The 26,525-nt window shown below is 44.9% G+C and overlaps 1 protein-coding gene across 9 annotated transcripts in view; it reads right to left on the bottom strand.

Annotated features, from left to right (window-relative positions):
• Positions 1-408: 408 nt before the first annotated feature.
• Positions 409-26,525, bottom strand: part of LOC135906083 (zinc finger CCCH domain-containing protein 4-like) — a 32,884-nt gene continuing 6,767 nt past the window's right edge. For 2 of the 9 annotated variants that reach the window (XM_065437241.1, XM_065437243.1), the window contains exons 3-17: positions 25,343-25,473; positions 24,207-24,221; positions 23,451-23,486; positions 23,330-23,365; positions 23,212-23,247; positions 23,088-23,120; positions 22,748-22,923; positions 21,733-21,843; positions 18,767-19,061; positions 16,144-16,365; positions 9,704-10,035; positions 8,680-8,921; positions 7,765-7,916; positions 6,353-6,757; positions 409-2,853 (exon numbers count right to left, since the gene is read on the bottom strand). In XM_065437241.1, the coding sequence (XP_065293313.1) occupies positions 1,513-2,853; positions 6,353-6,757; positions 7,765-7,916; positions 8,680-8,921; positions 9,704-10,035; positions 16,144-16,365; positions 18,767-19,061; positions 21,733-21,843; positions 22,748-22,923; positions 23,088-23,120; positions 23,212-23,247; positions 23,330-23,365; positions 23,451-23,486; positions 24,207-24,221; positions 25,343-25,473 (3,563 nt within the window). In that variant the 3' untranslated portion in view covers positions 409-1,512. The remainder of the gene's footprint in view (positions 2,854-6,352; positions 6,758-7,764; positions 7,917-8,679; positions 8,922-9,703; positions 10,036-16,143; positions 16,366-18,766; positions 19,062-21,732; positions 21,844-22,747; positions 22,924-23,087; positions 23,121-23,211; positions 23,248-23,329; positions 23,366-23,450; positions 23,487-24,206; positions 24,222-25,342; positions 25,474-26,525) is intronic. The other 7 variants (XM_065437242.1, XM_065437245.1, XM_065437244.1 and 4 more) reach the window with 7 other exon arrangements.

Consider the following 26,525-nt stretch of genomic DNA (forward strand, 5'->3'; position numbering starts at 1 on the left):
GAGGCACACCGTAGAGGGGGACTCCAGAAATTTGGGCCACCTGGCGTTCTTTAACATGCACCCAAGTCTAAGTACACGGGTGTTCTCGTATTTCACGCCATTGAAATGCGGCTGCCGTGTTATCGGTGGTGAGGTGACAAGAGCGGAAGCAGTAGAATGTGCAAGTAGAATGTCCACCGACTGGATAATGCAGCTAATTTGGTGCGTTGTGAGGTGGCCAACAGCTTGCGGAAGATTTGCACTGTTCATTAGGCATTACTAGCAGCGTCACCTGTGACTATGTTTTGGCATAATTTGTGCAAAATCAGTATTTTTTTTGTTAACGAGAAGGTTTGCTATATGCTTCGTTAAAATGGCTTAAGATTCATGGGATTCTATGAGAATTGGGTTTATTTCATTAGGCTCATAAATTTGTTATATCGTTTAATTACAATGAAGTTTGGCTTTACATCATGATACAAACAGCTACTTGAGAAATGCAGCAAGAACAAAGAATGTGCAGGGACCTGTAAACAAACGAGAAATGAATTGACACTGCTGCATCATCACATCTTCGATTGTAAATGCAGAACATTTTTGTTCATGCATGCTGCTGATGTCTTATGATAAGGTTTTCACCACTTCTGTGAGGTTGTACTACTAAATAGTGCATGTAATGGCGTCGACCCCCCCCCCCCTTTTAAGAGCACACATCATTTAGAAAGTTGGGCCGATGCCAAAAATGAACAGATCTGCAAAACAACATCAAGAACACAAACGAACACAAGCAATTCATGTTGTCCCGGTCTCACAGAGAGTATGGTAAAGTTCTTTATTTTGTCCCACCAGTCCATTAAGAACAGCGAAATGCGTATCCCTTGTGCTGGACCATATCTGTTGTTCTCCCAGTACATCTTTTTAACTTTGGACTGATTGTGAGGCAAAACGCACGTTTTCACTCATGCCCACATGAAAAACCTTTATGCCTCACTGAACATGTTCGTGTTGACCTTTCTGCACAGACCGTTGAACCGGGCAAGAGAGTGGGAGATGGATAATTACACACAGGCAAATAAAATATGTGAGGAAGCCACAAAGGCACTGGCAGTTCTGCACTTCATCATGAGCAGTGCAGACTGTAAGCAGTCGGCCTTTCCAAGACTGAAGACACAGCAGTAGTTCTATGTACACAGCACACCTCATGAAACCTGTTCCTCCATGCTTCCATTGATCAGCGTTCCCGGATGGCAAGCTATTGCTTTGGTTGTGCTTGGCAGCATTGCCCACAGGTCTGCAGTGTCGCATGCACTTTCTTATGTGCCATTTGGCACCATGACAACAGCCTATTTGTGTTCCGTGTTGAGGCTATGTACAGTATGGGCAATACTTGCTGGCACACATTGCACAGGGGGTCCAATACTCGCTGGCCCACATTGCACAGGGGGTCCCAGCAGGAGCCACATCCGAAACAGTAAGCAACTTGTGCTTGAAACAATTTCCTGGTCATTCTATTTACAAAAGCAGCCGCTTTCATCAGCAAAACGGTGAAGCTGTTGGATCCTTCGTCTTGAACACATCCTTGAGTGACTTCATGGCCTGGTCGGCCTCAAACAAGAGGTCATCTGAGATGACGCCTGAAGGTGGCACATTTGGCATCAGGTCGTGCATAGCTGGGGCTGGTGGCATGACTGGTGGGGGCGGCGGCATGACGGATGCTGGCCCGTCAGCGGGGAGAACGGGCGGCCGTGGCTGTGGTCGCCGCTGGTAGCTGCTGTAGCCACTAGGCCTGTCCTCCTCGCTTTCGTACGTACTCAAAGGTGACGCATAGTCCATCCGGTTCTTGCGACCTGCCCCATCAGCACTTGCCTTGGGTCTTCCAGCACCCCTGGTCCTATGCCTGGGATCTCGCTTGACGGGCAGCTTGGTTTCCTGCTGTTGCTCTCCGTCAACATTCACTGTGCTTTCGTCTTTGGGCTTTGAGGCAGGTGTCTCAACCGTACTCGGGGTAGCCACCTTTTGCAGTTGATCGAGCCGTCTCGCAAGGCGTGGGTCCAATCGTAGTGGCACCGCACTACCGTTGGCAGCTAGTGCAGCAGCTTTCCTGGGATCAGCTTTTCTAACGACTTCAGCAGGCAGAGGTGTGACCTTTGGTGGTTCTGAAATAAGTGGCTTGTTTTCCACTATCTGTGGTTGCTGTGGTGGCTGCTGCTGTTCAAAATGACGCGCCATTCTTGGATCACGCTTGCTGACAGTGGGTAGCTTTGGCAACACAGTTGCAGCAGGCAGGGGAAGCGTGACTGACTGCACGACTTCTGCGGGAGGCACAACCTCGGGCACCTTTTGGCTTGCATACTTGGCAAGACGTGGATCATTCTTGAGCTTAGACTCTGGGATGGTACCACTGCGTGCAACATCATCATACTTTGGAAGTGCCCTGAGGATTGATGTGAGTCGGTAAGGCACATCTCCATCCTTAGATTCCACAAAGGCCACTTCTGTAGCTTTGAGGACAGCTGATGGCTTGTCTCTGAGTCTTGGGTCTCTCGACAAGTGCGACACTTCTGTTGATGGTTTGGCAAGCTGATTGTCGGCCCTGGCCCGCCTTGGGTCTCTGCTTGCCCCTGGCACTGAAGAAAGTGAGGCAGGTGTCGTATCTGCCACCGGCGTAGCAGCTGCAGTGGCAGCAGGCACTCCAGAGAAAAGCTGTTTCCAGAAGTTAGTCTGTGGCTGACTGGGAACTTGTCGGATGCTGCTAAGCATCTTGGCAATGTCTATGGCTGCCATGGAAGGCAACGTGACAGCAGGCTGTGGCACTGCTGACGGTGCACTGGTGGGGCAACTGCCAACACTTGCTGGCATTGTGCTTTCCAGTGGCTGAAAATAGAAAATGCAGCAGTGTGACTACTTTATTGGCACTGACCACTTGCCATAACAGTGCAGTTGCTCAATGCACGAGTTCAAAGTTTTTCAAAGGACCTCACACTTGCACATGCAGACAGGCTGAAATGCCACCAACCTCCGTTCAATTTTACTTCATCATAGTGTGGATTGAACTGAATTATGCACCACTGAACTTTTTCACGTGTCTTTTTCATATGGCAAATATAACATTATACCCAATGAATGACATTCATTTAACTCTGCAATATATGTAGCCACACGTTACAGGTGGCTCTAGTAATGTCACGAAAACAGGACAGAAGAGATGCTCTGACAGTGTAGATAGGAACACTTAATCAAATTTTCAGAGACCAGAATTTTAACAACGACCTTGAGAGATCGTTAATACATGGGTTACCCCAATCTCAAAATTTGGAGGACACTTAGCTTCACCTTTAAGAGTGGGATGCGATGGCACTGAAAGATACCCGACTGCTTCTCCCGCTTCCTGGCAACTGGAGCTTATGTAACCGTGATGTTTACTGGGAAACACCGGCAGCGAATTCTGTGCATGAAGGCGAGCTTTCTGGTAGTAACGTGACGTCTTGCGTGGGCCGATCCCAGAGACAGTGCACAGCCGCACGAGAAGATTACACAATTTTGAGATTTCTGTTATTGTTTTGCACTTCTAATATTTCAGTCTGCGAATATTTAACATAAAAGGCATGCGCTGTTGGCGTTTTGTTTCAGGACATTTGTTTGTGGGCTGTCATTCTCAAAATTCCAAGGAATAACTTTGTCAAGAATGTTAGACAAGGTATGAGCAACTTTAGTGATAGAACGGTGTGACAATGTGGCCTGCATGTACCGCATGTCATATAGCAAGGCGTGGCATATACATATACCCAAATATATATGGCAATTTTCGCTCACAGGACGCCAACGCCGGCTACGATGCCGACACTAGATTTTCTGACATGGGGCCTTTAACCCTATCGCATTAAGATGCCTAGCTGGGGTAACAATGAAAGAATGCACAGAGGTACAATTTGTCTTTTACTAAAATATTTGTGCAATTTACACAACTGATGCAGGTCTGAAGAAAAATGAAAAGATGCCTAGACTAAAATAACACGGTACCTGTATTGCATGAAGAGAGCTTATATGACAAAGCATGTAAAGCACTAAACACTCGAATAGTTGCATGACATGGAGTGGAGCAGCAGCAGATGCTGCTGTGCACTAGCCACGATGCAGTCACAGACCAAATAAGGAAACATAGAAGCAACGTAGCCATTATGCACTATCTTGTTCTTCTACAACCTACACTTTGCCATATCTTCCGTTATTGCTGCTTGCAACAACACTGTCACTTTTCCAACCTGTAAGAAGGTTTGCTATGTCCGTAACAGCAGCGGTTCTGCCTTAGAGAAAATTGCCTGCCTCACTTGACAGCTATGAGGACAACCATGATTAAATTGGCAACAATGTGGTGCAACATGTGTGGCTAATAGGTGAATTCTGGAACTGGCAACTAAACTGGCACACCCTCTCACACCGCTCGTTTGTGAGCCTACACAATTGATGAGCTGTGAAGTCAATTGTCAGCTGTGATTGCTACTGTGTGGCACTTGACTAGCTACCCGTCTTGGCACTCATTTTTAAGCAGAGCCAGGGCTGCACATGATTAACAATGTTATATTGAATTGTTTACACACAGAAGCATTTATGACTCTCTGATTATTGGGCACACAGCTACCCGCCAACCTACAAAAGTTGAGAAACAAACTTTGTGTCAGTACTGTGCATTTAGACACTTCGTCTCACTAAATAAGAGGTGGCAGCCATAAAGGAGCCCTGAAACACTTTTCTAATAATAGAATAACATCACTATTAAATTATGTCACCTCAAAAATCTCCTGCTGCAAAACTTTTTCGGATCCTTCAAGCACAATCGAATTTAGAGTAGTTATCAGACCAATCAGGGGCTTTCTCTCTCCTTTAATTTCTATTAGCGCACTGGAAGCTACACAAGGGAGATAGATGGCAAGGGAGCAATGTCCCACTGGCCCCGCCCAAAGGTTGAATGCGATACGGCTCAAGGCAGCACCGCATGGCAGCTATGGTATCTGCACTAGGCTATGCCGCATGCAGCAGATGCAGCAATGTGCAACTGTGGTGTTTAGACCAGCAGTGCAAAGATGAAATGGTTTCTCTGTTATCCTTTTTTTTTTTTTGACATTGCAGACATGTACATTTCTCATTTACTCAAATCAAATAAGCAATAATTGTATTACTGAGAATGTTCTCGCAATCACAAAATCAGTAACTGTTGTGGGTCCAGCTACTTGCAGTGATGCTACATGAGGACATTGTGGAAGCGAGAGCAAGCGATTTTTCACTGCTTTTGACACGACACTGTAAATGATCTGCTGCATGCAGTGCAATAATATTTGGCTCACATGCTCACAGAAGCCTTGTTAAGAGATCGGCAATATTTTCTTAAAAGTAAAACCTTGTTAATTCAGTAAATCGGATAATGTGGACACGTCCTCTGGTTCCGATAGGCATATGCATGATTGAATGGAATCAAACTCTCTTCAGTTCGGGCTGTTTGGTTGCACTCTGGTTAATTCACACCACTCTCGGAGCTCGACGAGTGCAGAGCGCCGCAAATGGGCTATGCAAAAGAGCAAAAGCAGTGCTAGCGTCCAACCGAAATGAAGGGGGAGTCCACATTGCCACAGTCATCAGTGAAAATTGTATGTGAATGAAGCCGTCATTGTGTCCATGGCGACCACAGTTTCGTCCACAGCGGTTAACACAAACAGTAGTTTTGTTTTGACTCAATGCGCAGGTTAGCCACGTGCCTTCAGAACTGCATGGTTGCCATCTGTGAATGCATCAATAGGAACCACCGTTTTGTCTACAGTGGTTGCAGCAAACAGTAGTTACTTTTGTTTGACTCTGGTGCACGTGCATGCATAGGCCACATGCCTTCATAACTGCACGGTTGCCGTCCATGATCGTATTGGTAGTGACTGCGGTTTCATTTGCAGCAGCTGCGACAAATAGTAGTTTTGTTTTAGCTCAGTGCAATGGCTGCACTTGCAACATCACAAACACGGTGGACGCTGTCAAGGATGAATAGCGCCGTTACATCAGGATGTGTGTGCAATAGTGAAAAGTGCATCTCAGATGAAGACGCACGCTGTAGCCCCGCTGTGAAGAAAGTCATGGGGCGACAAGAATTGCAGCTTCCACACTGCTCTTGTGCAAAATAGAAACAAGATTTGATGTTTCATTATGTAAATAAAAGTGTGTAATGTAGTAAGCATTTGTTTACTTTTTTCTTGATACCCTCGATAAGGCAACATTCGGTTAATTTAGACATTTATTTCAATCCCGTGAAATACGAATTAACAAGGTTTTACTGTATGTTCAAAAAGTGTTGCAGAGCTCCTTTAATGAAAATATGACAGGTTCTACTTACTCCCTGCTGGAGTTTCTTCAAGACAGCTCTGAGTGGTTGGTCGTCGTCATAATCCTCGTCATCATCACTGCTCTCACTGTTGCCCAGACAGACAATGCTCTTTGGCTCAGGCTTAGCTGCTACAGGGTTTTCTGTCTTGTCAGTGGCCACTGCATGACATGCGCTGCCAGAAATGGGTGACTCGGCAGCTGCTGTGATCTCAGCTGCGCGCTGCTGCTGCTGAATCCTCATGAAGAGCTCTCGTTGCCTCCGTGGCAGGTTTGGGGGAAGGATTTTCTTGTCACTAACAGCGTGGAGCGAGTCATCACTGGTGTCCTGTTCATCAGTATGCACAGGACGCTGTGGTGACTGATGAGGTTCATCTGAACTTGTGTCAGCCGACGGAATCTTGGTTGGCTCTGGAGCCTAAAAGCAAATGATAATTCTACTGTTAGATCAGCAATGTGTCTGTGTATGGCTGCAGCTGACAAGACCCACAACCGTGCTTTTAATGAGCGCGGGCCTTGTGACACCCTCTATAAATGTTGCAAAATACTTGGCACATAAACTGCACAATGTCACGAATTTTCTCTCAAGTAAATTTTTCAGTGGTATTTTGCATGAGTCAAGTTATCATGAACCAAAACCTGCTGCTTGCAAATCTCTTGGGCCTTCCTTTTTTGCGGCACTTCTAGAGAGGTTTGGAGGCCGGAATTCCTTGCCACTGGTGTAGGCGATGATGTGTGGCATTTTGCTGTGCTTCTCTTTCTAGTAACAGCCATTGGATACTCTGATACTTCAGTGTTTTTACAAAAGACAGCAGGAATATTGCAATATATAACCATCATCATCATTATCAGCTCATTTTTAAGTCCACTGCAGGATGAAGGCCTCTCCCAGCGATCTCCAATTACTCCTGTCTTGCACTTGCAAATTTCGATTTGCCCCTGGAAATTGCCCAATTTCATCACCCAACCTAATTTTCTGCTGTCCTTGACTGCACTTTCCTTCCCTTGGGACCCATTCTGTAGCTCTCATGGTCCACTGGTTATCTGCCCTATGCATTACATGGCCTGCCGAGCTCCATTTTTCTTTCTTTTAATGTCAACTGGAATAATGGCTATCCCTATTTGATCTCTGGTCATGCATACATAATTAATATTAAGCACATATGCTCATCACTGCAAGGTTTGACAAGTCTTGGTGGGCTTGCTTACTATGTAAAATATTTACCACAACGACCCTCTGCCATTTCATTCCATCTCACTTAATGCTAAGATATTCGAAATATAGTGAAGCAGCGCTTTCACCAAGACCCAAGTAAAAGCATAGCACATACTTTAGTTGCCACCAGTGCTGTGTGCAAGGTGCCAGGCACCTAAATTTAATATCCAATGTTCACAATATGTGGCAACAAGAGCGACCTCACTTGCCTGGCTGTGCGGCGGGGAGGGTGAGCTGAGCAAGTTGAGGCCAGGTATGGACTGCTGCTGTTGGTGTGGTGGACTCATTGGGTGATCCTGACTTGGATCAAAGAAAATCCCCAGAGGTGACATACCACCACCATCAGGAACGAAATTCGGACCTGGAATGACACAAACTCTATTACTCTGCAGTCGCTGACTGAAGCAGCATCCCACTTCAGGCTGCACACAGGACAAACCTGCAACACACAACTAGCACAAAATGAAGTGCAAAACCACCAAAATTCTATGAACCCAGTTTCGCATGCTGATGGCATAACGTAAGAAGCTGCCGATTACCCTCCCCCACTTTAATTTCAATTTTTCACACTGCTCATTTATTCAGAAATTTTGACAACTGCATACATGGGAAATCAGTTACTGTACTAACAAATATTACAAAACTGCAGTTCTTGTTGCAGCAGTTCTAACTCCATGTGCATTACAGGTGCACTTAGAGTGTCAACAAATGTGCACCTAATTAGCAGCTCGTAGTTCCATTTCTCTGATACTGAAACTCACCTGTCTGAATTAATTCTTACCATCTCTGAGAATAGGCCATCAAACAGTGATGTGCCTGAAAAACTTGTCTATCAATGAAAGCAAACACACCTTTTCTCACAGCAAAAGCAGCGGTACATTTCAGTGAAGTTAGCGCACATGAACTTCGTACCAATGTTTTCTTTACTGCTTGCACCGAACGGCAAGATGAAACTTAGAAAATGTTTCAACAAGGGCAATAACACACCACAGACCCAGAGCATGTGCAGCAAGAAATAGCCTCTTCGCACAGCATATGAGGAATTGTATGCTGTGCAATGTATGCAAGACTATGATGTGCAATGAGACCAAGTGAAAGGATAAAAATAAAGGAGTCGCACGTACCACAGCCACCCTGATCTTGCAGAGGTGGTGAGGCTATGTTCGGTGATGCAAACCCACCCATCTGGCCATGGGGCAAGGGCCGCATAGGACCGCCAGGACCCACGGGGCCTGTTGGCCCGCCAAAGCTGTCCTCCATGCAGTGCACAGGCGATGGGCCGCCCATCTGAGGTGGGCTGGCACCTGGCGGTGGCATGGAGCCACGTATTGGGCTTTGAGACAAGGAGTCCATATAGAACGCAGGCCTGTATTGGCATAGAGACAACAATAATAATTTTTTTTTACTCTTCTGCTGGGGATGACAAAAGATCTGAGGAACACAGGAGAAGGGAGGGCAGTGTGTGGTTTGCACTTCAATTCACAGATTCAGTACACTAACACTGCGTTGTCAATTGGATAAGCCTTCTTTGTTGCAATATAATCGAGCTTTCTGCCTAGAACACTTGCACAGAAATCTCCTGCACAACACAGAATGTATCTCAAAGTTCAGCCCATGCTTATGACCAGGATCTGCATGTCTTTCCAAATATGACTTCACTGATCAACAGACTAATGTCAAATAATTACATCATCGCTATAGTGAGTGCATAAGTATTTAACGGTCACCAAAACTAGGCTCACATGCGTCACTGCACTCATCCCTTTAACCCGAGCAAACCATGAAGCAACAGTGGGATGACATGCTGGCATAGCTTGAGCTCGTGCTGAACCATGCAAGCTTGTGCACAGCACTGCCTTAATGAAGCCATCAAATGCAAGTGCGATAACATGCATGACAGATGGGCCAGGTGGGGAAGCAAATCACTGCACTGAAAGACAGGTGTGCAAACACGGACACAGTAGAAAAAAAAAAACACAAACACAGTCATTTGTTCTGATGTCCTTTCCGTTTCTACTTGAGCCCGTGTTAGGACACCTGCCTTTCATTACGATGAATCCTTATCAACTTGCCCAATATTCAGTTGACCTAAGAACTTGATTGGTTAGGATTAGGGCTCATTACCCTAACACAACGAAAGTGCCTTGCCTGTGCGGGAATCCCTGCATTGGGCCTCTCGGGGGACTCATTATGGGTGGCCCTTGTGGAGGGCCGAAAGAAGGGGAACTCAGTCCTCCCCTCAGAGGCGGCCCCCCTCCCCCTAGGAACTGCATGCGCCAGGTCTCAGCCGCCTCCTTCACATGCCGTGGGGGTGAACCCAGCAACGAAGGCCGTTTGCTTGGCTGTGGTCCCTCTCCAAAGTCGTCACCTGGTCCTTGGTCATCATCAGGGCCATCGGGCCGATCCAGAGGCTCAGGCCCGTTTGGGCCACACCCGGGGGGAATGTCATCATCACCACGACTACCGTGGTTGTCCAGATACTGGAAGCAGCAGCACAAATCGAGTGCACCTTTAGTACAACAGTGCATATGGCAGCAGTATCTAATCTTGGCTGTGGCTTTAAAACCAACCAATGAAAATGTTCCTTCCGTTTATCAAAAATCTTAAAGCACTTGTGTTTCATGCTTTGTTGCTCCTGTATCTCATCAATTTCGCACTACCTGCCACCAGGAATTCATAACTAGCCTAATCACATTGCCCGTTAAAAATCTTTTTTCTTTTTCCTCCCACGATTGCTCAATCAATAGCTTGAAGCAGCCATTCACCGTTAAAATTTTTTGCTGTCAAGGGTTCTAAAATTAATGTTACTGTCTCTTCATTTGTGTCATCCAAAATGGTGGTTGATGAGGCTGCTAATTATGTTGTGACCAAATGGTTAATAAATAATCTTGTGGCGTGCCAGCAGACAAAGTTTAGAAGAAAGCAGCAATTAAGATTCCCATGATGAGTGCACAACAAGGAGCACTTCATGCTAACACCTGCCTCTAGGTTTAGGGTAGACAAGACTTTACACAGTGCTCCCTGATTTGTAAATAATTAATGGATTATGGGTGTCAGAAAACTGAAACTTCCATGTGGCCTATGTGTACAGCCTGTAATTACTAGGCGTGCAGCAGCACTCGTACATTAATGTTCAGTCTGTGCTTGTCCAAGCCAAACCGTATGATTAGATCACAATATAATTCAGCATTTCTGTGGCATCTGTGGTGTCTAAATTGTTATCCAAGGATGCATCCGGCTGCAGTGACTGCAACATAATGGAAAGGTTCAGCCTAATGAATACTATCACACTGGAAGCACAGATGGGAATAATGGTGCAGTGGCAACATCTTGTGATACTGTGTTCAACAAGGCACAATAGAAACACTACCTTTTTGCACTGCTTTAGTGAAAAAAAGAAAGAAAAAGAAAGCCAATATTTTCAGAAGGAGTATGTTGCTGCCGATATCGTTGAACCATCAGGTAAATAGTAGGGGTGTGCAAATACTGAACAGTAGACTTTGAATCAAATATTGTATCAAATTAAGACAAAAAAGCAGAATATCGAACTGAATATTGAATATTAAAAAAATTAAAATTCACAGATTTTAATGTTTGCAAATTTTTGGAGAGAACACAGTCCTTCACATGTTTGGGAGTCTCCTAGCATTGCATAACAAGAATGCAGCAAGCTATCACTAGCTTACGTACATAGAAATCAAGATATGCAGTATGGCCTATTCAGATTAAAGGAAACATCAAATTAGTATGCAAGCCCTGATTAGAGCTCAGTTCTAATATACGAAGGTCTGGAAAATATTTTTTTCGTCAACAGAATTTCCCTTGCATATAATGAAGAGCTTTTTCCCCTCTGAAACCATTAAGTTCGTGATGCTCTGTTGTACTAAATACCACTGAGGTTCTCAGTTTAATTGTGGACCTGTTTTTTGAGCAGCACTTTTTTATTTATTACATAGGACGTTTTGCTTTCCAGTTTTTATCCAGAGTACAGAAGGGCTATCCCAACTTTATGGCAGGTTGGTTATCGTGAGGCCAATCTGCGCGAGACAAAAGGATTGTGCAGGTTGGCCTGGAGTCACGGTGATATCACGTGACTCCATCACCGTTCCGCTCCTAGCCAGCACCAATGGTAAAGGGCAGGTGCAGTCTATGCCGTTTCATTGTCAGGTTCGCCGTTATTTGTCACCTGTCAGATTCTCAAATCTAGAGGGCCATGGCAAGTTTGCACGACGCTCACTTACTGTAGTCGACATCTACGTAATGCAAAGCGGTGCGTGAATTGTTGCAGCACGAGGCACGAAACGCCAGAGATGCCAATGTGCTTGGAGCTGGTGGGGCTTGAACGGTGCGAGACGCGTTTCGTTGTTTTTCTACTGCATAGTGTTTTAAAGTGGCGACGGAAAGCCCTAACGAAATTGAGCTGGTGTGCAACGCCGAATGCCACCGGAGTGAAACATGACGCTCACATTGCGCCGCCTTCCGCAGGGAACAGCAGCTCATGTTATTGCCTGCATGGTTCCAGCAGCGCTGCGCCCCACGCGCTGTAAAACAGAAAGATGAAGATGCTCATTGAAATAGCGTTAGCAGCGATAGCTCTGAATGTAGTGCGTGACTACCCAGGACGAGATTTACTGGTACCAGAAGAAACCAAGTGCATGCTGGTGCTTTCATGTGACACGGGCAGGCAAGTATTGCGTGGAAGCTGATGTAGCGGGCAGCTATTGTTCTCACAGCCATGCTGGCCTGCGCCTTTCCTTCCCTACATGGGATCTAATGGCCAGAAAACGTGTCACACGATCACAATCTGCAGCAGGGAATGGCGGTGTGTTTGGGCTATCACCTAATAAAAGCGTGCAGTACACTTCCAACAGCACCACGCACTGTGAAACAGATAGGTGAAGATACCTATCGCAATAGGGTTCCCAGCACTAGTTGTGAATGCAGCATCTGATGACCCGGAAGGTGATTTGCTGGTACAGTAAAACCCTGTTGATTTCACCCTCATTAAATCAGAAAATCGGATAATTCGGACTCGTCCTCTGGTCCTGGCAGGCGTATGCATTATTCAATGCAATCAAACACTCGTTAATTGGGACGTATATGGCCACACATAGTTTAATTCGGACAACTTTTGATGCTTGGTGAGCGAGGAGCGCTGCAAATTTGCGATGCAAGAGAGCAAAAATGGTGCTAGTGTCCAACCGAAACGAAACAGCAGAGTCTGCATTGCCACGGTCATCAGCAGAAATTGTACGTAAATGACAGCAACGCCGGAATGCTTCGTGCTTATATGTGCCTTTTTTAAAGCTACTCTTGCGCTTACCGCCGTGCTTAACACAGTGCTGGCAGCGTGCTTTCATAATTGCGTAGTTGCCATCTATGATTGCGTCGATAGTGACCGCAGGTGCGACTGCAGTTGTTGCAGCGAACGGAAGTTTCCCTCTGACTTGATGCATGCATTGGCCGTGTCAGCAGCGCAAAGCCGCCTTTCACAATCACGTTGATAGCGGGCGTGGTTTCCTCCGCGCTGGTTGTGGCCAACAGTTTTTTCGTTTTGACTCGATGCAAAGCTGCCGAGGATTAAGAGCACCGGCTATGTTGCAATCCACAATGATCTGTTGACGATCAACTCACTAGCGAAAAAAATAAAGGAGGAGGAGGAGGGGGGGGGGAATGTGCGCACTGCTGTGCAAAGCGTGCCGCAAAGAAATTTGCGAGGCCTCGATTATTTCTGTGTGAGCCAATGTGTCACAAGATGATGAAAATTGAAGCTTCTGCACTGCTTTTGTGCAAGATGAAAACAGGATTTGCTCATCCATTCACTAAATAAAAGCGTGAACAGACGATGCTGTACCGTCTGTGGCTAGGCGTTGCATTTATGAACTCATATGCTTTCCTTACTGGAATGGCCAACAGCCCCATGTGCGCTACATGCAACATCGATGAGACGCTCGCACATATTATCTGTGTCTGCCCGCGATATAGTGCCCAGAGACAAGTGCTGTGCAGAGTACTGGACCAGTTGGACAATCGTCCACTTTCAGAACTAAAAGCTTTAGGCCAATGCTCCGAAAGAAAATCCACGCTGAAGGCCTTACTCGTGTTATTAAAGTTCCTGCGGTCTGCCGGGCTCCACGATAGACTTGTTTAGAGTCACCAAGTCTATCGTGGAGCCCGGCAGGCCGCAGGAACTTCAATAACACGAGTAAGGCCTTCACAAAACTCACTCTGTCTCCCCGCCGCACACATCCTCCGCGGTTGCGCTCTCGACAGAACTGTAAGCTTAGTGTGGGTACCTGCTCACGCGGGGAACTCTGGGAACAAAGGGGTCGATTGTTTAGCCCGAGGCCTAACTAACCAGGAGGCCGGCCCTTCGAACCCAGATGCGCTCGCAGAGGCCCCCAAATCCTATGCTGACATTACAAACTTCTTCAAGGAGACGAGACGCATGTACCCACCTCCCCACCCCGACCTCGAACGAGCGCAAGCCACCATGCTTCGTAGACTGCAGACGGATTCAATTCTCAGTCATTCTAGGCTTTATCTAATCACTGGAGGCGATTATGACCCCGTCTGTACTAAGTGCAAGACAATAGAGTGTTCGCCACTCGGGCACACATCTCTGGGGATGCGAGGGTAACCCTCCCCCACAATCATTACTCCTAGCTCCCTCCGAGGAGGGTTGGAACCAGCTGCTGACAAGAGCAGACAAGAAAACGCAACTCGCACTCGTCTCGTGGGCCCAAGACGTCGCCCCCACCTGGGAGCCACACTAGGCCTACCTGCCCTAACTTCCTACCCTACAGTGGCAAATAAAGTTTTTATGCGAAGCATATTACGAGAGCTCAACCCAGCTCCTCAGGCGCGGCGGTGTCGCCTTGAATACCACGTGACACCGTGACGTCACGACAGAGGAGAAACGGGGCTCCAACTCGCACCGTCGCTCGCGTCGTCGCGGCGGTATATAAGCAGCTGCGCTTGCCTCTGCTAGACACACACGAGATGAGATGCCTCCTGGAGACAGAGCTGCTCGTTGGAATGAGAAGCGAAGGTTGCGGCGTGCTACAGAGACTGTTTCTCGGTGGCTTTGCTACGGCGCAGCGACTACGCGCCCCGCATCGGACGCGGTGAGCGTCGAGCAACGCAGCGTTCGGCGCGACAACGAAATGTGCGCCTGAGCAAGCGCCGCACGCCTGATCCGACGCCGACGACACCGGCTTTTCTGCGACACGAGCTCCTTAACGCTGTCGCGTTAAAATAAAGGCAAGTATGCTTCGCATCCTCGGCTTAACCTTAGCTAAGCCACAGCCAGCTTTTTCTCTCTCTCTTCACGATAGACTGTAAGAACACCGCCCTCTACCACACTGTAGTGTATGTGATTTGTTCGTGCTCGTCTCTAGTTCTCTCTATCTTCTCCCCCTTCCACTCTCTTTCTCTTTTTATTCCCCTTCACCCTTCCCCCCGTGCAGGGTAGCCAACCGGAACTGCCTCTGGTTAACCAACCTGCCTTTCTATGCATCCTTTTCTCTCTCTGGATACCCTCACTAATTCGACATTCAGCTAATTTGCACATATTTTTCAGTGCCGTGAGATCTGAATTAATGAGGTTTTACTGTACCAGAATAAGAAACTGAGTGCGCATCGGCATTTTCACGTGAGCCGGCCGGCGAGTATTGTGGTGAAGCTGTTGCGACGGGTGGCCACTGTTCTCAATTGCATGCGCCTCTCGCATTTTTTCGTTTACCTGGAATCTAGCGGCCAGAAAACATATCATACAATAGCAGTTTGCCAATACTGAACGTTGATGCCGAAGGATCATGTTTTCCTAAAGGTATGAACGAGTTAAATAAACGCAAGTCTACTGTGTCATTTTTTGTGTTCTCAACCACCAACGTTGGTGCCGGGAAATGGTACGTAACGGGATTGTATCAAAAAGCTTTTACTGCACCATAGTATCATTACTATCAACAGCCTATTTTACATCCACTGTAGAACAGAGGTCACTCTCAATGAACTCCAATTACTCCTGTTTTGTGCCAGCAGACTCAATCCCACACCTACAAATTTCCTAAACATTAAATCTACTGCCATCTCCAACTATTTTCCTTCCTCTGGTATCCATTTTATTACTCTGTAGAGTAGACCACTCATTATTTGCTGTACACCTTAGATGCTTACCCAACGTGTTGTTTCTTAATTTCAACAAGAATATCAGCAACACCCATTTGCTCTCTAATTCATATGCCCTCTTTTTGTCTCTCAACATCACGCCTACTACTTTCCTTTTTATTGCAAACTTGTACACTTTTTAGCTTCATCTCAGGTTCTGTTGTTGTCCTCCAAGTTTTAGCCTCACAGGTGGATGAGTACTGGCAGAATGCACCAATTGTATATTTCTCAAAAGCAGTGGTAAGCTGCCATTCATGACTTCACATTGCTTGCCATCAGGCCAAAGTGGCATCGTATTCAGCCAACTCCATTTGGCAAACAATTGGATTTTTGCTTTTGCACATAGAGATGACACAATGCTGGGAAAGACTGCAGAGTGGTTTCCCAGTACAGCAGTGTGGCGTCCGAAGAACACTGACCCTGTGCAGCAGCCGTCTTGTCTCATCCGTCAGGGGCTGGTGGGAGAAACGGCAAGCAGTGTCCGCGTAGCACTTGGCACCCGTGTGGAAGAACTTGCAGGGGAAGTCCTGGTGCATGAAGGAACAGTGCTCCCCGCGGGCACAATAACCACCCAGGTAGAACTTGCACAGGTCGGCCTTGCGTGGCTGCAGCACATCATGTGAAAATGGGCAGTCTGCCCCCTGCACAAGTGCACAACCAACGTGAAGACGTTACTTCTTTCTGTAGAAACAGCACTTCACCAGCTTGTGGTTGTGGTGGGTGCCTATAGTCTCATCATGCCTCACGACAGCAGTGTGTCTTCTTACTGTGTCCCATTAATGCGCACGGTTACTTTTCTATGTCTGCCTAACAAAAAGCCTGTTATTCACTCCTCAATAGCACTCACTTACATGCTGGAATCTACGAGAAGCTTGAGCACTGTAGCAGTGCAGCTCTCAAACATGTTGCAAAGGATCAAAATAAGCCCCATGCATAACCCGGCAGTTGCGCTGCTTTGACAGAACGTTTGTCTTGGCATTGCCGCAAAATTCCTGTTGTCAAGCCTCATGTGTGAGCACATGAGCATTTGTTACAGCAATAAGCAGCCTGCCAAATCCATGTCTTCAAGAATCTTATCGAAGGCTATTGATACGCCATGTGAAGCCAACCAAAATGTGGGTATAAATGTAGCAACCACCTTGAAGAAGGTGATGCGCTTTATTTACGACAAAAATGATCCACGACACGGTCCTAACTAGTATGTTCATCGCGCATCTGGGAGCAGCAAAGATGTGGCACTCAAGTGAAAAGCTGGGTCAAAATTTGTTAAGATTTTATGGGCTTTCTCTTAAACATGGAAAAAATGAAAGGTCCACAGAAGAGATAGTGCACCAGGAACAGGTAATATTCATGTTTCCGAATACGCTCTAAAACCTACTCTTTACGTGTCTACCACAAATAAAATAACTGCCTAATTAATCATTACAAACTAATGAAGAATAACACAAGAACTAGTGGAAGCTTCTAGATGTTGTTAACGATATGCAGTTGATTTCATTTGCATAAAAGGCTTCGTTTTTTTTTTTTGTACCCCTCTTAAGCTTGCTGCATGACAGCTCGGCCAACACCCTGTACAAATGAGGTCCAGTATATGTGCTATTTAAGGTCACTAAAGCCACCAATTATCACTTGGACGTGAAGAAGGCAGTCACATTTAAGCACACACGGTTAACCTTTTTGCTCCATAACACAGAATATGAAATTGCAAATCGCTTACCAAGACAGGCAGCCAAACTGTGTGATTACACTGCCAAGGCACAGTGCTTTTCAAACAAGAAGATATATTTGCACGGGAATGTTTGTCAACACCAGAGCATCCGTTCAATCACACTGCACACAGCCGTCAGACATTGCTTCCATCTAAAGGCCAGAATGCAGTGGCATGGACTGAAACTAGAACACTCTAGGCAATTGCACTTGATGGTGGTAGGAACAAGAAGGGAGGTAAGTGGTAATGTACCGGTAAAAATTTCGCAGACAATGTAATCAATGCCTTGCATATAAAAAGTGCATTCAGCTACTTTTGCACTGTGTGCATGCACTATCAGAAGCAAAAAGTATCAGCATTTGCAGGTACACAAAGGTACATTACCAGTATCATTGTACACATGCTGAACAATACTTCACAAAGCTTAAAGTCCTAAAAGTAACTGTGCCATACGTATTCAATATACTGTACTATGCATGCACAAGGCTGCAGTTCAAAGTAATAATGCTCTCATGTTACCTGCATGTAAGTTAGTTCCTTGTGCACCTGTTTATAACATATGCCACTGTGCTTCCCGGTCGTTAACCTTTTGCCGCACCAAGTTTCAGAGAAACATCGGCTTTCTATTCTTCACCTCCATGTGCATGTTTAAGGCTAGAATTTAAAAAAAAAATGTATGCATATAATTTGTTTTTACAAGTAATAACTGTTTATTTTCTGTCATACAGTTTTCTTACTTTGCCACTATTAAATAGATTTGTAATAGCACTGAAAAAAAAAAAATGTGTTGGTGTTCGCACTCTTTTTGATAACTGAAAAAATATGTATGAATTGTTATTTTATTATGATTGTTTTGTCGGTTTTATATAAGCCTTGCTATGTTGTGGTGGTCAGAAATGAGCCTAAATGCATTGCATTTTAAGTTACAATTGTAAAACTCTTCACCAACTGCTGTCATGTGATCAATGGGCACTGGGCGGTATTCAGGCTGCATCAAGCAGCCCTTTTGCAAACATTTCATTTCATTTCAGGTGGCTTGATGGCCATATTGATCAAGAAGCAGAATCCATCTATCAGTTGAAGAACTTGTAGGCTGTTTACCTTGTGCAGGTAAGCCCTGCTGCTGCAGCAGCATGAGATCACAAAATGTACAAGCAGGCCTTGCATACATTAGGCCACTTGGTGGTTAGTGTGACAACATGTGTGCATTCAATGCTTAAGCACAGATAGTGGCAAAGCTAGGAGCACTTGTTCATTTTTCACAGTGCTTCACAGGGACCTGTGAACATAATACACCTTACAGCATGAGCAAGCACTTGGTAAATCGAACTCACCTTGACACACTTGGAGTCCAAGTAGAACTTGCATATGGAGCGCTTGGGTGGCCCATCCCGTTTTCCACTGGCGCCACCGCCCCTGCCACCTGACAATGTCAACTTGTTTTTCTTCTTCTTCTTCTTCGGGGGGCCAGGCCTTCGGCTGTCCATCATGAAAGGCTTTCCACGACCGCGGCCACCTCGACCGCTTGGAAAGCCACCACTGTGGGGCGGTGGTGGTCCCCCCATGCCTTCCTGGTGACCCTCGGGGCCCCCGCTGCCTTCAGGTGAATCACATCCTCCTCGTGGAGAACTGAAGAAGAAATGGGCCAGCCATAAGGTGCCTGTTAGCACTGACACTAAACGAAAAAAAAAAGGCTAGAATACCAACAACACAAAACCCTGTAGTGATAAGCTGATACTCAATCACATGCTAGTTGGAATGAGAAAGAATGTATCTTTGAATTTACAGACTAATTCAGGGAAAACATTGGGAGCGCAGGATATGAAAATTCAAGACGATGAGCAAAACGACATTAAGGCAAAGGTGGGAGCTTTTACCCGCTTTTACCTTGTTCTCGTTTTACTCATCGTCTAGAATAACTAATGTGGGTGACGTAGGTGTGAGGTAAGTGTGTTTCAGGCTTGGAAGCAGAGCTTTGTGCTTCAGCACACTACGAGGCTGGCTATGCAAATGCCATTCTCAGGTACCCATAGGTTAGACTGTCTTCCCATAGTTCTGATCCAGATTGTTTCATGCCTGCACCGATCTCTTATCCCCTTTACTGCTGTTTGTCAACAACTTTAGGCAAGGGAACAAGAGTTCAGGATCGCCAGTCGACCTCTAGAGTCTGCGAAGGAGTACGTTTACCTAGGTCAATTACTCACAGGTAACCCTGATCATGAGAAGGAAATTCACAGAAGAATAAAAATGGTTCGGGGCACATACAGCAGACATTGTCAGCCCCTGACTGGAAGCTTACCATTATCATTGAAAAGGAAGGTGTATAATCAGTGCATTTTACCGGTGCTGACATATAGGGCAGAAATTCGGAGACCAACAAAAAAGCTTGAGGACAAGTTAAGGACCGCACAAAGAGCGATGGAATGAAGAATGCTATGCATCATGTTAAGAGACAGAAAGAGAGCGGTTTGGATCACAGAGCAAATGGGTATAGCCGACATTCTAACTGACATTAAGAGAAAAAAATGGAGCTGGGCAGGTCATGTAATGCATAGGCTAGATAACCGGTGGACTAATAGGGTTACAGAATGGGTGCCAAGAGAAGAGAAGCACAGTCGAGGGCGGCAGAAGACTAGGTGGGGCGATGACATTAGGAAATTTGCGGGCGCAGTTGGAATCAGTTGGCGCAGGTCCAGGACAGGGGTAATTGGAGATCGCAGGGAGAGGCCTTAATCGTGCAGAGGACATAAAATAGATTGATGATGATGATGATGATGATGATGAAATTCAGTTCATTGACTTCACCTCTGAGGAGGCTGAGGGATTATTTGTATTGCAAGGTTTATTGGCACTAATTTTGCACAGTACCCCACTAAACACGGCAAAATTTTGAATAAACATATGTGCGCCTTTGTGCAAAAGTCTTGACACAGTCCTTACACAAGAGGACGAAGGGCTAGCAAACTGTTTTTTCAGCTTTTCCTGCCAAGTTTTTTTGGTGCCATAAAAATCTGCCTTCAACTTCTGTGCCATTTTTCCAAATCATGAATGTTTTTTGTTTCCAAAGTTATGGCACAAATAACACCAAATGGTTACTTCAGGTAACTTGTAACCCAGAACAATGACACCTGACTGTTTTAATCACACCTTTAATTGAGCAAGCAAGAAATGTCAGGCATCTGTAAGAACAGCTAACAGAGCAGTCACTGTTGCAGTTTCTAGTGTTAGTGCTAGCTGTCCACAGCCATTGCGTTCCTTGCAGTCAAATGTGAACACATGGGAATTTAACATAGCGAAAAAACAAGAAGGTGAAGATTGTGTGCAGCCACCAAAAGTATTGCTCCTGCAAACGGTGCCAAAGAACAGAATAGACTGAAAGACAGCCACCCAAAACACTATTAACAACTGAAAGTTTGCTTTTTGATATCATAGACATAGTAGTTCTGCGGAAACCCGCAAGGTGGAGTCAACTCTGAGGCTTTTCTTTCGAGGAACCCGTGTGGGTTTCCTTTGTAGCAATTGCTCCGAAACGAGTGCACGTCTGATTTTCCCTTTATTAATTACTCCTCACCACCTTGCGGGTTTCCACAGAACTACTACGTCAAACACTTGTGTTTGCTTCGTGTTGTCGACATATTCAACTTCGCCCTGCCATCTGCTAGCCGCCTGATTAGCTCAGATGGTAGAGCGGCTGCCCCGGAAAGGTGGTGGTCCCGGGTTCGTGTCCCGGACCAGGATGAATTTTTCCTCAACTCTGAGGCTTTTCTTTCGAGGCACCCGTATGGGTTTCATTTGTAGCAATTGCTAAGAAATGGGTGGATGTCTGGTTTTCCCTTTATTAATTGATATCATAGAATACATGCTGCCCTTACAAGCAATAAACTGGAGACGCATGTCAGCAAAAGGGTGCAATGTAATGGAACATATATTTTTTTTGCTTGTGAGCCTGCATATATTCTGCATAGTTAAGAAAGAAACTTTCGATTGTCAGTGTGCCTTGCGGCAATCTTTCAGTCTCTTCTGTCCCTCGTAGTCTTTGGCACTGTTTACAAACTATGACAAACCAACCAGCGCAATGGTATGTTTTCACCAAAAGCAGGCATGAGCAGCAGAAGCCTCTGCGGTTAATATCTTTCATTCATTTGCCTATTCCTGACACCGAACCCACAAAAACTGCGAAGTGACAATGTGCAGTTCTTGTTAGTGCGTACCCCTCCATCACCCATGCACAGCGGCAAGCCAGATGTCTTCCTGCATGCAGCATATACTCCCACTTGTTACAAGAGTCACTTTGGCTTACATATCACATGGGTGTATGCGCATTAGTAGGCCATCATTTAGCATTTCCTCAAGCACCCCTCGGGAAGCGCATAAACGCTCATATTCCAATCGGTCGTGGAGCAGAGCCATGCTACAAAGAAAGAAAAACAATAGACAAAGATGCCATCAAGGCTTCACAGGCAATGTCCAGTTTTTTAGAAGCCTAGCTATAGACAACCCCATTGCAGCCTCCAGTTTCTTAGTAGCCTAAGCTATGGACAATCAACATTTTCTTAAAATTTAGTTCAGCATAAACTTCAAAGAGCAACTATTTAGACAGGTTTCAGTCTCAATAGCAATATATATATATATATATATATATATATATATATATATATATATATATATATATATATATATATATTGCCTTTTCCAACTTCTTCCTGTGAACCTTCAAACAAACTTTACTTACTTTGTCGTGACAACATTTACCGAATAAGACTGACTAGAATAAGACCGACTAAAATAAGCAGAGGTTGGAATTGGAGGAATGACCACGCCACACAAACTACAGAAAACTGACATAACTTTTAACAGAAGAAAGCTTTAAAAAGCAATTTTTGACAAAGCTGCTCCATAAAGCCCTTGCTTTGCACTAGAGATGGTATCAAAATTTGTAACGAATATGTAAGCTTTTGTATGCTTCTTCACAATATGTTTTGTTCATGTAAAGCTTATTGTTCATGCAGTTTGTTCACACACACACATACACACACACAAAGATTGATGTATTCAAGGGCTTGACAGAACACTGTTCAGTCAGGCAAAATCATCATTAGTAAACCAGGTCAGTGATCAACATCAGGAACACATGCTGTGTACTGAACATTATTGTATGCATGTCCTCAATCGAGGCCAGTGACCTCTTTTTACAAATAGTAGTTTATTTGTTACACACAGGCAGATTCTGGACAGTGATCAATTCATGCTGATGTTCACACATGCAGTGTTCCACATGAAAACCTTCATGTTGATCGGGCCCTTTGTATACTCACTGCATGTAGCTGTCGTCGTAAGGGCCAGGAGAGCCAAATTCTCTAGGAGGCATGGAGCTGCCATGGTGTGAGTGATGCATGGGTGGCCCCCGTGATGGCCCACCACCAGACTCTGATGAAAACCACACGGTGTCATCCACCATGCGATCATGGTCTACGTAATGGGCACGCTTCTGCTGCAAAGTCAAAGCATGGAAATCTGTTAAGCAGACAGCCATTGGGAAGTGCACGACTATCTCGGTACAGGAATTGGCGTGTACACCAGTACTGCTAAAGAGCCAACGCTTCCAATTCACACAGTGCTTGCCAGGGTGAAGAAAACATTGACAAGCTAACTTACGCTGCAGTAATAGAAATCTTCGTCTTCGTCGTCCTAATAAAATTTCAAGAAAGAATGCAAAAGCTCTTGAGCCTAAATTGCGTGTGTGCTGGCTGCTTAATCAACAACACATATGGGAACTTACACTGTAATAACAACAATAATCATCTTCGTCCTCCTCCTACAAATAAACGGTAAACATGCCATGGAGCTTTCGCAGCACGTTTAAAACGTCAGTGCTTAACAGACAAGCAATAACTTACACTATAATAATAACAATAGCCATCTTTGTCATCATCCTGCAAAAAAAGAGATATGTGTGCCCTGAAGTACTAGACAGTACATTAAAGACAACAGTGCTGAAGGGCTCAAGCAGCAACTTACACTGTAGTAATAACAGTAACCATCTTCTTCATGCTCCTACAAAAAAAAAAGCAAGAAGAAATCTTTGTCGCATGCTAAAACATACACTGTGAAATGTATGAGGTGAAACAACATGGAACAAGCAGTCAACATTGGCACCACATTAAGAACAGGATAAAACGGGCGCAGATGGGCTTGTGCCAATTTGGCACATGCCAAGATTGACACAATGGTACAGAATAAAACTGTGCCATTGCCTAGAAACTTTTGTCAGCATTTGTTGCTGAATCACTGCACCAACGAATTAAATGTAAGCGCACAAAACAATCTCCACTTTGTAGCTCTTACTGCATGCTTTTCAGCAAGAAATAACTTCTCCTATTAAGCATTATCTAAAGTGTTTACAGGGTCCGTTCATAGTTTCATAACATTTGTGTGTTCACTGAGCTTACATGTAGATTGCAGTGCACACTTAGATACCTTAATGACTTAATTAAACTGCTAAATATTGGATCTTGTTTTATATCTAGCCTGTTATGCAGTAGGACCAGAGGCATATCGCCTAGATGGACTTCTCACATAAACACACACAAGCACACAACCAACCACGGACAACATGCAGAGGGAAATAGCGACAAAGATTTGGACAATTGAGAATTATAACACAAAGTCAAAGTATCAATTAAAGAAAATAATAATTGCAGGGCCTTCGTGGCAGCCAGAAGCATAATTCTTTTTACTCATTATATTTCATAAATGGTCAACCAGTTAACTTACATGCCAACTTCGTGCCTGAAAATGAAGTAATAAGAGAGAGTGGCTAAGCAATGAGGTTGCACGCACCCCGAACCACTGTTTTGAAGTCTGTCTTGTCACTCCGTCTTAGAAAGGGAGCCACCAGTGGATGCAGTGGCCCCACAATAACAATTGCATCCTACAAAATTTGTGACATGCTTCTCAATACTGGGATGTCGCCACATGCGCAGCATACTTACACCTGGTTGGCATATAATTTAGCATAAGTACGATTGTCAACACAGCAAAGTTACATTTTTTGTAATATATATGTACGGCATGTAAGAGTAAGAACATCAACAAACTGTTTCTTCAATACATCAAGCACGAATTCAATGCAAGAACAAGAAGGTTATACAGTAAAGTAAGAATACCCTAAAGAAAGAAGGCAAAAGTATAGAGAGTAATACAAAATAACAAATACACATAGATTTTCTTCTTCACGAGTTGAAGTGACCAGCAGAGGTCTCAGGCTGGAGCGAGGCTCTTTGTCGGAACGTTTGCTCCAGTGACAGCCTTTGTTCGACCTTTGCTGATCGCTGTCTTCATAAGCCATTTGGGCAATGATTTTCAATGCTCCTGTCAACAATCTTTTGAATGTGCCATAACTGAACTATTGCTGGTTTCGGCCTCCTGACTTCCAGATATCTTACCGCCGCATTCTTTGCAAAATTGTGAACACCTGCATAAGCTAGACATGCGCAACATTCCACTACATGTGGATGCTTGCGCAACCTTTGCATATTGTACTGTACACCACATGGCAAGTGTTCATATCACATATGCATACCATTTCACCACACGCTGCTATCATGAAGGTCACAGTTACTCAAGGGTAGTATTCTTTATCATTTTCTTTTGCGCTATTCTATCATTCAAAGTGATCATATCAAAGCAGTTTCCCAGCTTTGATATGATCATTTATAGGACAGCAGGAATGGACAGCAGGTCACTTCCCAGTGCTGTTCAACTACCCTCACTTGTGCAAGCTAAGCTGTCCACACGTATTGCCTTAAATTTTCGCATTCTCTATTGCTTGATCTCATTCCCAACTATCTATGTCTAGCTTCTATACATATCTATATATAAACAGGGAGGCATGATGCTTGAGTGCCTACCTTTGGATCAGGACCGCCAGCTTCCTCCTTCTTGCGCTTCTTGCGCTTGCGTTTCTCCAGTTTGGTGAATGCTGGCCGTAGTGCCTCCTGAGGGGGCAGCGGAGGGCCCTTGAGCAGTGGGCCTGGTGGCCCTGCACACCAGCAGTCGAGAATGCATTCAAGGGACACTACCACTAAATCAGTTGAAACTGACGGAGTACTATTATAAAAGTTGAGTACAATAGAAAATAAAGGCCAAATTTCTGTTTCTTGAACTCTGTGCTGAAACTTCAGCACAGGTACATCATAAAAAAAATACATTCTGGGGTTTTACATGCCAAAACCACAATATGATTATGAGGCACACCGTAGTAGAGGACTCCGGAAATTTCAACCATCTGGGGATCTTTAACGTGCCCCCAATGCACGGGACACAGGTGTTTTTGCATTTTGCCCCAACCAAAATGCGGCCACCAGAGCTGGAATTCGATCTTGCGACATTGAGGATGTTGAAGTATCTTTCTTTTATTTTTTCCCCCGTATTTTGGCCATTGTCCCTCAGTAAAAGTTATTAAATCTTGCCAAATTCAGTCTCTAACTCTTTTAGAATGCAACACAGTCTATATTTATCAACAGAAAAAATTACGTCACTAGGCCCCAGTAGACACTGTCAAAACCTGTGACACGACAGCAAGCTGGTGTGGGAACTGGTGCCACCGGTCTTTTGATTTTTGCATCTTTTCTGGTGTACAGCAAGAGAAGCTTTATTAGTATTGTAGAAAGGCAGTTTACTATTACAACTCAAATAATCTTTTAGTTATTGCACTTTTAAACTACTTTGCAAGGCTATGCAACTTGCAGAATACTGAACAACACAAACCACAAGATAGCAAAATAAGATTGCAATAAGATACCAAACAAGAGGTGTTGCACATTGCACTTAACCACGGCGCCCCCTCCCTTTTCCACAAATTATCAACCTGTTGTAACCTAAAGCTGTCAGGACACTGAGAAGCACAGGTGATAGCGGCCATATCATACGCTTAACACTCAAATAAGAATTTTTTTACAAAAACGTTTCATTCAACTGCATTTACGTTCGCACAGATAGTTTCCGTAATGTACCACCAATTTTCGCTAAATTTTATCTTGGTGGTTTTTATAGCTCTGCCAGGGCAGCGGGCCCAATTCTTCGTGGCTCGTT

This window comes from Dermacentor albipictus, chromosome 9, assembly GCF_038994185.2.
Source record: "Dermacentor albipictus isolate Rhodes 1998 colony chromosome 9, USDA_Dalb.pri_finalv2, whole genome shotgun sequence".
Taxonomy (NCBI): domain Eukaryota; kingdom Metazoa; phylum Arthropoda; class Arachnida; order Ixodida; family Ixodidae; genus Dermacentor; species Dermacentor albipictus.